At 31.9% G+C, this 12,409-nt stretch overlaps 3 protein-coding genes across 3 annotated transcripts; 1 reads left to right on the forward strand and 2 right to left on the reverse strand.

Moving 5' to 3' along the window:
• Nucleotides 1–423: 423 nt before the first annotated feature.
• On the reverse strand, nucleotides 424–1,062 carry INS49_000916 (uncharacterized protein; the record flags this gene model as incomplete). Its single annotated transcript, XM_043161750.1, has 1 exon — nucleotides 424–1,062. The coding sequence occupies one exon, from the start codon at nucleotides 1,060–1,062 to the stop codon at nucleotides 424–426; it is 639 nt and encodes a 212-aa protein (XP_043030256.1).
• Nucleotides 1,063–1,821: 759 nt separating this feature from the next.
• On the reverse strand, nucleotides 1,822–2,779 carry INS49_000917 (uncharacterized protein; the record flags this gene model as incomplete). The annotated part of the gene is made up of 2 exons (XM_043161751.1): nucleotides 1,822–2,522; nucleotides 2,746–2,779. The coding sequence occupies 2 exons, from the start codon at nucleotides 2,777–2,779 to the stop codon at nucleotides 1,822–1,824; spliced, it is 735 nt and encodes a 244-aa protein (XP_043030257.1).
• A 1,235-nt stretch (nucleotides 2,780–4,014) lies between these two features.
• On the forward strand, nucleotides 4,015–4,672 carry INS49_000918 (uncharacterized protein; the record flags this gene model as incomplete). The annotated part of the gene is made up of 2 exons (XM_043161752.1): nucleotides 4,015–4,173; nucleotides 4,232–4,672. The coding sequence occupies 2 exons, from the start codon at nucleotides 4,015–4,017 to the stop codon at nucleotides 4,670–4,672; spliced, it is 600 nt and encodes a 199-aa protein (XP_043030258.1).
• Nucleotides 4,673–12,409: the final 7,737 nt, after the last annotated feature.

Here is a 12,409-nt window from a genome sequence, read left to right on the forward strand (position 1 = left end):
CAAGAGCTACCGGTATCCTTGTATGTCTCCGACGCCTGTGCTAGTCTACCCATGTGGTCTCAATGACTGAAGAGAAGAATCCTCTTCAAGTGAATATCTTTCTCCCATTAGCGGCCAGACACAACATTCAGGACCCCGCCGTCCACTGCGATGATTTCCCCGTTGACATAGCCGTTCCTTGCGAGAAAGCAGCGTCATTCCCATCTCCTCGTCCCTTCCGCCCCTCTCTGCTGGAACGTGTCCCTTCTCCTGGACCTTCTCCGCAGGTAGCTCGCTCTTTTGCCTGTTGTCTGAGCTCTTGGCCGTCATCTCTGAGGGGAAGTAACCTGTTGTAATCAATGTCAATACAAGTCCGTGACCGATGTTTCTCGAGTCTACTAACCTGGGGCAATCGAGTTGACCCTGATTCCAGTCTGCTGGAACTCAGCAGACATTAGTTTCGATAAATGAACCGTGGCTCCCCTTGGCGGCATTGTACGAGAAGTGCCCCTGTGCGTGCCTCATCAGACCAGACATGCTCGAGATGGTGATCACACTGGGCTGGAACCGCTCCAGGGGCCCCTTCGGCTGGAGGCTCGCCTGTAGGAGGGGCAGGAACGCCACAGTCGTGAAGTAGACGCTCGTCACATCGGTCTCGAAGGTGCTCTGCCACGCCTCGACGCTCTCGTTGTCCCAAAGCTTCTTCTTGAGGTCGGAGGCGTCCGCCTCCTCGGGCTCGGCCTTGGGTCCCGCCACGCCGGCATTACAGACCAGCAAGTTGATGTACTTCTCGCCGTGGGTGGTCTGCAGCTCCTCAACGATCCTCTCAAGGTCTTCCTTCTTGCGCACGTCGCATGGTCCCACCGGGATGATCTTGCCTCCGGTCGAGAAGCTTGGGTTGTGCTCCTTGGCAGCGTTCTCGATCGCCTCGGTCCGCCTGCCTGTGATGTACACCTTTGCGCCATTCGCCGCGAGAGCTTGTGTTGCCATGAGGCCAATGCCCGTGCCCCCTCCCGTCACAACGCACACCCATCCTTGAACTGAGAACAGTTTCGAGATATCAAAGTGGTGAGTCTCTGCCATGTTTGCTGTTTGTTGATGGCGGTCTTGTCAAAAAGTTTGGCTGGGGCCAGAGACTGAGGATTTGAATGATTTCAAAAAAGAGTAAACTCCGAGATGCTTCGGAATCTTTCTTTTGGTACTTTCTGCTGATAATGTGAGGAATCGGGTTGGACGCACAGAGGTGGTGGCTCAAGTTAGAAAGCCGAACAACGCCACCGATGTGGTGAGATGGCTGATGACGTAGTGATGTTCGAATGCCCCAGATCGCCAGAGGGAAGTCGCATTCCACATTTACGTCAGACCAAAGAAGATGTTTTGATTTGATTTGGAGACAGATCTGCCTTCTTTCAATGGCTTTCTTGACGGCATCCTCCGCGCTGATTGTTACAACGGAAACGAACCGAACCGAACCGAACGTATGATTGGGGTCCTGCCCAGCCACTGACTGTTTCCTGAGTGCGACGAGCTGCATGTCTAGAATCGCTTCTGTACAACCTCTGACTACCCCTATGTTTTCCAGACCACTCAAGGAACGGAAAGGTGTGGTCGATTGTGGTCGATCTGAACGAACCGATTGACTTGTTCTTCACCATCAGCAGACCAAACAACGCCTGCTCAATCAGGACTACCCAGTTGTTAAGGCAGTTCGCACTGAATGAAATATAGGTCTGGCACACAGTATTCGTCCAAGAAAGTCTCCAAGTTTTATAAAGACTGAAAAGCTCATTGTTACTGAATGTGTCGCTGTTTTGGGCCCCGTTCGCTGTCATCGGGCTTGCTTTACTTCCTGACCACCCTGTCAAGCTCTCTGGCCTTTCTCTCAAGAACCCACCATAGCCCGTACATGATATCTTGTAACAGAAATCTACTCTCCTCCGTATCCTCGGTGGCAACTCTCTGCAGCATTCTCAGCCTGGAGAGGACGGCACTGCCAGCAGGGTCTCGCACCATGAACCTCTCCAGTTCTGACACTGGTCGCGTGGGATGACCGAGCCGGGCATTTTGCTCAATAACCTCCTTGATATGCGCTTCCAAGCTACTGGTGTCTCCAACAGTGGTCGCCTCTTGGGCCTTCTTCAAAGTCCTCGTGGTATCCGTTCCAGGTTGATTCAATTCAATTGCATACCGATCGAGCAGCTTCCAAACCTTGGGGTCATGGCTGATATCAATCATGTGAAGCGCCCAGACTGCGTCGTAAAGGCTTTTGAGTCGCACGAGCCTGCGTTGAATCTCAAGTTGGCCCTCATTGGATGGCTTCTTCCACTCCTCGGCTATGAGGCGACTGACTCCAATCTTCTCTTGGTCAATACGTTGTACGAGCTGAGCCCCGTATGCGGCAGGCTTTGGATTGGTATTGTAGTCGATGCTTGTAGCTGCTTCCGTTTGATTGTCCTCTGTGTGAGCACCTTTGGTGGGGTCGAGAGGAAGCAGGATAGGATTGTCATCAGGGAGCGTTCTGTGGTCGAAGGCGGGCGGTCCCACTACGATAATAGAGGTCAGTGGACTGTCAGCACGTGGTAGGTATTGCCGGAAAGCTTGTCTCGGACAGGACCCGAGTGATTCTCCCCCCACGCCACGGCCTGTGCGACAGGCCGACCCCTGAGCCAAGACACAGAAACGACGCACGGCAAAGGTCAAACCGAGAGTTGCGTTAAGAGACATCTTTTTGTTGAAATGCGAAAACAAATTCGTGAAAAGACTTACCCATGCACCCCATTCCAAACATTGCGGCACCCATCGCGACAGGGACGATCTTTGAGACGACGAAGGAGCGTATTGGTTGCCGTGTATGACTGATCGTCCTCACAAAGGCTGAGCTGGTAAGTCGTCTGAATGAATTCATCATGAATGCTTGTTACTGGTATGTCGTATTTGGGTTGGTTTCGGTCCAAGGCTGGTGTCAAGTGAGACGATGAACCTTGAAATGAGCGAAGTTATGCGATATTCAATGTTGTGTTTTGTTGTGATGGGAGGTAAGAGAAGTCAGTTCCTACCAGACGGATGTCGATTGCCATGTAGCTCAACATCTAGGACGCGCCTGCCTTTTGAGCAGCTCATTGCCTATGTTGTATTACCCAATGGACTCAACACGGTCCCTGTCGCAGGACGCGAGGTACTCATTTCCGTTTCCCTTGTCTCTTCGGAGCTCCCTGTGCTCCTGACCTGAAACAAATTCGTCAAAGAAATGCAGGTTCATTCTCAGTGAGCGAGCCATATTATGGAATGAGCAACACCAAACAATCATTCTGGAAGACATCTTAAACAAGCGTCTATGTAGTCGTTGATTTTGGCAGCTGGAAATCGATGTGAAAGACGTCTCGTCACCGGCAGGTAACACCATAATTACCCATGATAGCTTCAGCCCACTCAATCTTTGGTCGTTTTTTCTCTTCGTATAATTCTGTGTTCCTTGCCTTGTAAGGTTTCTTCCCAAACTCGCTGGCTTAGGCTTTCCCAAAGACCGAAGTAAGCAAAGGGCCATACATTGCATGCTAACGTGATGTAATTTGACCACAGGCCTGTATTGTTGCTGAATTGCAAGTACAGTATTTATTTACTCAAACGTGTTGGTCAATTACCCGCAGCCGGTTGCAACGTCTTGTCATGTCACATGCTGGAGAGACGGGAAGTTCTGTGCAGCATTGCCCCGTCATCACGTCACTTTGAGTGTATTTGTAGTAGATCAGTACCTGTTATCCGAAGACGTAAACGATGGTCTACATGGAGTGGCCCAGTCGTACTTGCATTAGATAGGTGGAGCACGAGCCCACTTTCTTCATGTTGGTTGCTTCAATACGACGCCCGGGCCACGCAGATTCGAGAACTCACATATATGGAGCGGGGAAAGTTTGAAGAGAAGAACTTGGTGGGAAAAATGAAAACACGTTCGTCCGAGGACTAAGTTTCACGATAGTCTGGTCAAGACGCAGTCAACACTGCTCGATCGCCTCGTCCGCTCTTGACCCCCCCATTATGGCGCCCTCTAACGAGCTTCCTGCCCTGGAGTGGTCCGACATGCCCAGGCGGCTCTTGAACATTCTCGCACTCCTGCTGCTTGTCCGGTTTGGTCTCTTCTTGTACAGCGGTTGGCGCGTGCGGATGAGATTTCGAAACCTCCAAGATGAAGGCATTGTAAGCGCAAGCACTCATCATAACAGCATCACCGGACGGTAAGACTAACCCATGGCAGGCGATCACTCCAGAGCACTCGCTCGTCTTTGGCCACCTCATGCTTCTCAAACGCATCCGCGACCTCTACCCCAAGGATTCTACGAGCACATATGCGACTCGACACATTGTCATGAACTGGCGTGACTACTTCCCCAAGTCAACCACTTGCCCGTCCGTGATCTACCTGGATTTCTGGCCGTTCAGCAGCGAGCCGATCGCCATCATCAATGACCCGACAATGTGCCAGACTGTTACGGCAGACCGTTTCCCAATCCGCCATGAACAAGGCAAATACCTCGCAAGGACCATGTCTGGCCCTCGAAACCTTTTCGCGTTCGACGGAGATGAGCACAAGAAATGGCGCGCTAGACTCAACCCGGGATTCAGCGCCCGAAATCTTCAGTCCCACATCGCCGGTGGCAAGATCGTGGATGTTGGCAAGTACGACCCTCGCACTTAGAAGGCTACTTTAGTTATCCCCTCAGGGGCACGTAGCCTCTCAAAACTTAGACAGAATAACACTAATACATAATTGCTTCCCCATATGATTATTATATATATAAGAGACTTATTAATACTAATTAGTAATCATAGGCATTATAAATTAATAAGGTAAAAGAGGCAACCCTACGAGGATTTTCCTAACCTAAAAATTACATTCTCCTTATTAATAAGCGTTATATAGCAATAACTGCTTCTTTAGGCCTCCTTGCATTATTAAACTCCCTAAGCAAACATTGCAAAGATTAAATAAATTAAGTAGCATTTCCTGCAATATTTATATGCATATTTATTGCTATTTAAAAGATATGCATTCATTATATATAAAACTTTACTAAAAATAAACTTATTATAAACCCATTTTTAACTCTTCTTTAGGACTTAATAAAAAACTTAATAAAAACTCCGTTTTATTAATAAATAAATTTTGCAATTATTATAATTATTAGGATTAATGCAATGCTATATTATAAATAAGCGTAAATCATACTTTTAGCTAATGCAAAAGGACTTAATAATAGGAGAAAGCCCTAGCTTTTAAGGCTTAAAAGAATTAATAACTTCTTCCTTTTAATAACTATAACTTGCTTACCATTAAACTATTATTATTAACTTACTCCTAAACATTATTTATTTTATTAATATTTCTTTATTTTATTAATTTCACTCCTTATAATATTTATTATAAAAACTTATAAGCATAGCTAATAATGCTGAGAAGCTATTGGCTCTTATTAAAGGGTATATAATTAATAAAATGCTTGCTTAAACTTTAATTAATTTAGCTTATTATAGGCATATTAACTTAAAATTATGGTTTATAGCCCTTATATAAGGAGCATTAATAAAACACTTAATTACCTATTTAGCAAGTACTTTAATAAGGTATATGCAATAAAATCTTTATAATAATAACCTTTTCATTACTTATTGCAAGGATTATATAATATGGATATAGGTAATGTTTAAAGTACTGCTGAATTCTTGCTGATAATGCTTGAAAGTCTTCCTTTAAATGCAAGGCATTTACATAAGATGCAATAACCAACCTATGGCATTATAGTTAATTACTATGGCTTAAGTTAAGGAAAGATTAAAATGAATTAATAATAAGCTTTATAATGCCTTATTAGCCCCGGAATTAAGTATAAATGAATATTATACATAACTTTAAAAATAGCAATTATAAGCATGATCCTTATAAAAACCATAAGCAGGCTTTAATTAATAATAATCGCTAGGAGGATAGTCCTTAGGATAACTTTTATCGCTGCCATTAGCTTTAAACGCGTAATTATAAAACTTAAACTTAGTAATGCAATTTATTAAAAATTAATATAGCTAGCAGGGCTTATTATTATCAGCAAAGAGATAAAAATAAAGCTTATATTAAAAATATATATTATACCTAGTATAACCTTAAATTACCTTAAGAATGCCTTTATTAAATGAAAAGTATAACCTATATAAAACTCTTTCCTTATAATATATTCTTAATAAATGCTTAAATTTAATAAAGTTAGCATAATTTATAAAAACCTTTAATAACTTTTATAAGTATATTAGGGATTTATATAACTTATTAAATAATAAAATAAAGATATTTTTTAATATTTACTATTATATTAACATTTAGTTAAGTTAATTCCATGTAATGTTTCCTTAAATGCTTAAAAACTAAGCTAAGTCTTATTATCTTTACTTTATAAATTAAATTAATATATTTATAATAACATACCTTAAAATTAAGATGTATTTTAATATAAACCTTAATTATTAATATTATTATATAAATTAAATAATAATAATATTTGCAAAGATAAGAGCATAAAACTTAAATAAAGACTTATATAAGGTTTTATGTTTAATGCTTAATAAGCTGCAATTTTATTAATAAGCATTAAGCTAAAACTATGCTAAGAAGGAAAACTTAAAAATAATAATAATTAAAGCTTGCAAAGAAGTTTTTAAGCTGGAAATGGCTCTTTTTAAGTTAGCTTAGCTATGCAAAAAATTATTTTTAAACCTAAAATCCATAGTAAAAACATAGCTTAGCCGCGTAACTATGATTTACGTTATAAATGAAGTTTTAAATTAATATTATATTAATTATAAGTATAATGGCTGGAAGCTAAGGAAAGGATAATGATTGCAATTTTAGGCGTTTTAAGGAAATTAAAGGTTTAATTAATTAAACCCAAGCCATTTAAGCTTTGGGCAGCTAAGATTTTATAGCATTAATCGTGAAGCTTAAAGTAATAATGCTTATAAAGAAGGAAAATAACCTTAAAAGAAAAGATATTATATTTATAAAAAGGAAGGATATTAATTAATTAAATATTTAGTTAATAAGCAATAATTAGCAAGAAAAAGCTACTTAATATAATATAAATATAAAGATTATAATAACGACTTTAATACTTTTTTAAGTAAGTTTAAAGGATGTAAAATGGATAATAAAGATAAATTTTATAAATGTAAAAATAAATAAGATTAAGATAATAATTGTAATAGCAATACTTATATTATAAAGGTAAAACTTAATAAGGAGGTTTATTATGTAAATATTAATTTCCTAGCTAATAAAGCGTTTATGCATTAAATTACTAAAAATAATGTTTTTTAAATGAAGATAATTATTGCAGCCAGCCAATTTATCTTAAAAAATAAATATAATTAAACTTATTTTTAAGGAATTCTGCTAAATATGAAAGCATTATCGGTATTTATGGCTAAATATAAGCAATTCCTTATATTGCAATAAAAAGATTTAAAGTATTAAATTAATATAATTGTTATAGGAAAAGCTAAAGTTAAATTTAGTAATAAGATAATTATTAATTCGCTTAATATAATAAAGGTTTCCATTTTAGTTAGTTGTGTTAACTTTTATATTGTTTAAATATAAACCCTATTCTTGCTTTGTTTAATAAATATGGATAGGCTTTAAGTATATTATAATAATATTATAGATAAAATGGTTTCCTTTAATAATGCAATTATTATATTAATACTTAAAAAATGGGGTTACCTATGGTTTTTCCTAAACCAAACTATTAATGCTATATATTTCCTTTTAAAGATAAAAATGAGGAAACTCTACTATTGCTTTGAATATTTATTAATAAATTAATTATGCTGGATACTTGAAAAGGTTAGCAATTTAAATGTTAATAAATAAGTAATGGCAGAGATTAAAAAGATATGCCATTATTATTAAATAAATGGATTTATACTTAGGCGTTTTAAGTTTATGTTATGCAATAATTATAAGTTTAATTATGAAATCTTGGTTAACGTAATATACTTAAGTAAATGCTTAGTCCTTTATGTTATAAATTGGGCTATTGTTTTCTAGGAAGCGAAATTCTTAAAATCTATATCTATAAAGACTATATAGCAAACACTGTAAATGCTTTAAATTAATATATATTAAGAACCATTAAATATCATTAAATACAACGTAGGAATGAACTTTACATCCTTAGAATTCTATTTAAAGGCATAAATAATGGGAATTAAATGCAAATAGGTTCCTATAAAGGCACATTAATCCATTAAGAAAATTAAGAAATATCATTAAGCCCTTAAATAAGTATATAAAATTTTATATACTAAATTATATAATAATATAAATAATAATATTATCTTATAAATAATTATAAAAGCTGTTAATAATATTATTAAATTAAATAAATTAATCCCTACGTTCTTAGTTTTTAGTGCCTACCTATAAGTATTATATAAGTTATTATTATTACCTTTAATATAAAAGCAAGCGGAGGCTATTTTAAAGGCTATAAAAATGCTATAAAAAACCATAGCTAAATAGCAAGTGTAAGATGCATTAAACATTAAGGTTGGACTTATCTTTAATACAAAATACCCGCTTTAATGCAAAGTTTATATATAAAGAGAAAGAAAAGGATGGAAGGGTTTATATAAGGTTATTGCTATAAATAGCTATAATATAACCTTAAACATGCTAAATAAAGCTATAACGTTTAAATTAATAGTTATTTAATTATATTATTAAAATAATAATAAGGAAATGCAACCCTTATAAGCAAAAAATCTAGCTATAAAACCTTAAACGCAACTTATTATATAATCATCATTACTAAAGATAAAAAACTATATTATTATATTATATATCTTAAAGAAAGAAAATAAAAACTATAACTTAGCGATTAAACTAAGATAAGATAAAGTTATTATAATACTAGGTTTATTATTTAAAAAGTTTAATAAAATGAAAATTAACAACCTTATTGCTAAAGGTATTTTTTAAATTAAGAAATGATTAGCAAAGCAATATAATAAATATTATTTCTTTAAGTCCTATATAATATAAAAGGTAAAAGGTAAAACCATAAAACCATATAAAAAATCTTAATTTATTATTTAAAGTTATAATAATAATAAAAAGGAATTAATTTTAATGCAAAGCTTAATTATTTAAAAAATAAGCTAATAAATAATCCTTATACTTACTCTCTTATTAATTTAAGAAAAAGGCATAGTTTTTATACTTTAAAATATTACTTAGGCCTACCTTTAAGCAAAGTTAAAACTATGTAAGATAATTTTTATAAAGCTATTAAAGGAATTAAAGAATAAATACCCTTTAAGCATAATTATTTATATTATTTAATCCCTATATAGTATAATAAAATCCAGTATTTATTAATTTAATATATATTAAAAATATTATTAATAAAAGCTTAAAATAAATTACTTTATATATAATTCTTACTTATTAATTATAAAGCCTATATAACCCTTTAAAATAATAGGCATATAAATAAATAATATATTAATTTTATCCATGCTAAAATTTTAAAATAAAAAGGAAATTAAGATAAAAGTTATAAAATTGCAAGGAAAACTAAAATAAGAGTTAATATTTAAAGACTTAATAAATTATAACGAGGCTTACATAATAATGGATATTACCGGCTTAATTACTACTTAATAAAAAGAATAGGCTGATAAACTTGCCCTTATTAATATAATAATTAAAGACACTCTTTAGAAATACCTTAAATAAAGAGCCTGCGAAGTATATATAGCTTTAATTTGCTAATTAAAAGCTTTATATAATCTTTTAATGGCTGTATAAGTATAAAACCTAAAGGCAGGAAATTATAAAAGCCTAAATGTATAATTATTATAATAAATAAATAATGTTATGTAAAGAATTAAGTATATACCTTTGGATTTTAAAATAGCAAAACTTTTTATATTTATAAACGGATTATTTATAAATAACTAAAACTTAATATTGCAGCTTAAATATATTATTATCTTTATAAATAAAACTTATAAGGAAACCAAGGGATTTATAATAATAAGCAATATTTTTTATTAATTATTAATAAAGTATAAACATATTACTTAAAGCGTGCTAATAAGCGAAATTTATAATATGATAAATAAAGTAAATATTAAAATCTCCTTAGCTATAATAATTAAGATAATTATAAAATAATTATTATTATTAAACATACCTTTAATTATTTATATAAACTTATATAACTTATATAAGTACCTTATAAAGCTAGGAATAATAAAGGAAAAGCGCCTTATAATTAATATTATATTATTATAAAAATTATATAAAATGAAAGAAATTATTAAAATAAGGTAAATAAATAAAAAAGATAACCTTGCTAATATAATAATAAAACCAACTTTAAATATTGCATTATAAAAGCTTATTAATAATAATAAGCTTTATATATAGGTAAATAAGTTAATTAAGAAACTTAAAGTAGCCCCTTTTTGCTAAGGAAGGAGCAACTTACTGCTAATACCTTTTCCTTTTAATCTTGCTACTGCTAATTATAAAACTTTATACCTCCTAAACTTAAACCCTTAATATAAACTTTAACCTTTTATACTTTAATTCAAACCTTTTTAATACCTTATTATATATAAGGATAACCTTATAATTATTAATATTATTAATAATTATTATTTTAAAGTTAACCTTATTATTATTATTACCTTTCGCTATTATTTATTAATAATAATATTAAAATTAACTTTCATTAAATTTATTTATAATTTATTAACTTCTTTCGTAATTATAAAATAAACTAATAATTATTATATAATTATTGCAAAGTTTTATATTAAAAATATATATTTTAGCTATTAAATTCTTATAAAATCTTTTTCTTTTTATTATAATAAAAAACATTAATAATAACTTATAAAAATTATTTAATACTTTTATTAATATGCTTTATAATAATAATAATAGCAAGCAAAATTATTTAATAAACATTATATTTATTACCCGCATTAAAGACATACTTAATATAATTATTACTATAGCTGCTATTAATATAGCTAATACTAAAGGTAGCTTTATTGCAACTATTAAATAAAATCAAGATTCCCCTATAAACATTGCAATTATAACCTTAATTAATAAAATAAATATTATAATTATAACTTTAATTAATAAAATAAATATTATAATTATAATCTTAATAAATAATAAGATAAAGATTGTAATTATTATTAAGGTTATAAAAAGGCTTAAAATTGCCTTAAGCAATAAGGATAAAAATAAGCTTATTAATTTTATTAATTCTTATAGCAAGGTTATTATTAATAATGCTTATTTAATAAATATTAATAAGGATATTAATAATAATAACTCTTATTTACTTAATATTAATAGCAATTTAATTATTATTAATAATAAAGATAACTAAAACTAAGCTAATAAGATCTTAATAAAGATTGCAAAGATTGCCTTTAACTTTACTCTTATGCTAGGCATTAAAAAAAGCAAGCTGCTTATTAAAATAAACTCTTAAGAAATTATTAAAATTAATAAGCTAAAGGCTATAGCTATAGCCTAAGCCAAAATACTTTTCTTAAATAATGCTATAATAATAGCTATTATTTAAATTATTAATAACTTTTAATATTAAAATAAGCAAATATTTTTTAATAATATAATTAAAAAGCTATGCATTTATATTAAAAGCATTAAAATTCTTAATACAAAACTATATAGCATTCTTAATAATAAGAATTATTAAGGTAATCACTATCTTAAATGCCAAATTATTATAATTTCCGCAATAAACAACCTAATAAGAGTTTTAATTTTAAGTATTTTCTATATATATTAAATTGGAAAGATTTAGCTATTAAAGGATTGAATTGCTATGCTAACTTAGCTTTAAAACTTTTTATATTAAACTATTAATAAGCATATATAAGGCTTATATATAAAAAGATTTATTAAAAAATATATATTATTGCTTAAATAACTTAAGTAAAAGATAATTATTAAGGAAATTAAAAAGAATAATAAAAAGCAAGAAAAAAGCTAATAAATAATTAAGCTGCTTATAATGCTTAATTTTAGGAAAATAAAAAGTAGTTAAAGGAAATTAATTTAAAGTAATATTAAATGCATTTTAATAATAAAAGTAAGGATGGAAATAATAATATTTATATTATAAAGGTATATAATAAAAATGGATATAAGCTAAAGAGTTTAATATTAACTTTATAAGCATTAACTTTTCTTGCAAAGAAAAGATTTAAAACTAAGGTTATTATATAAAAATTAATAATTTTTATAAAAAAGCAACCTTAAAAGCTAAGTATTAAGGATGATGGGTATAATGTTTAAAGGGTAATGTAATGATGATGATTATAAGTTTAA

Source organism: Diaporthe citri (assembly GCF_014595645.1).
Source record: "Diaporthe citri strain NFHF-8-4 chromosome Unknown scaffold_1, whole genome shotgun sequence".
Lineage (NCBI taxonomy): Eukaryota > Fungi > Ascomycota > Sordariomycetes > Diaporthales > Diaporthaceae > Diaporthe > Diaporthe citri.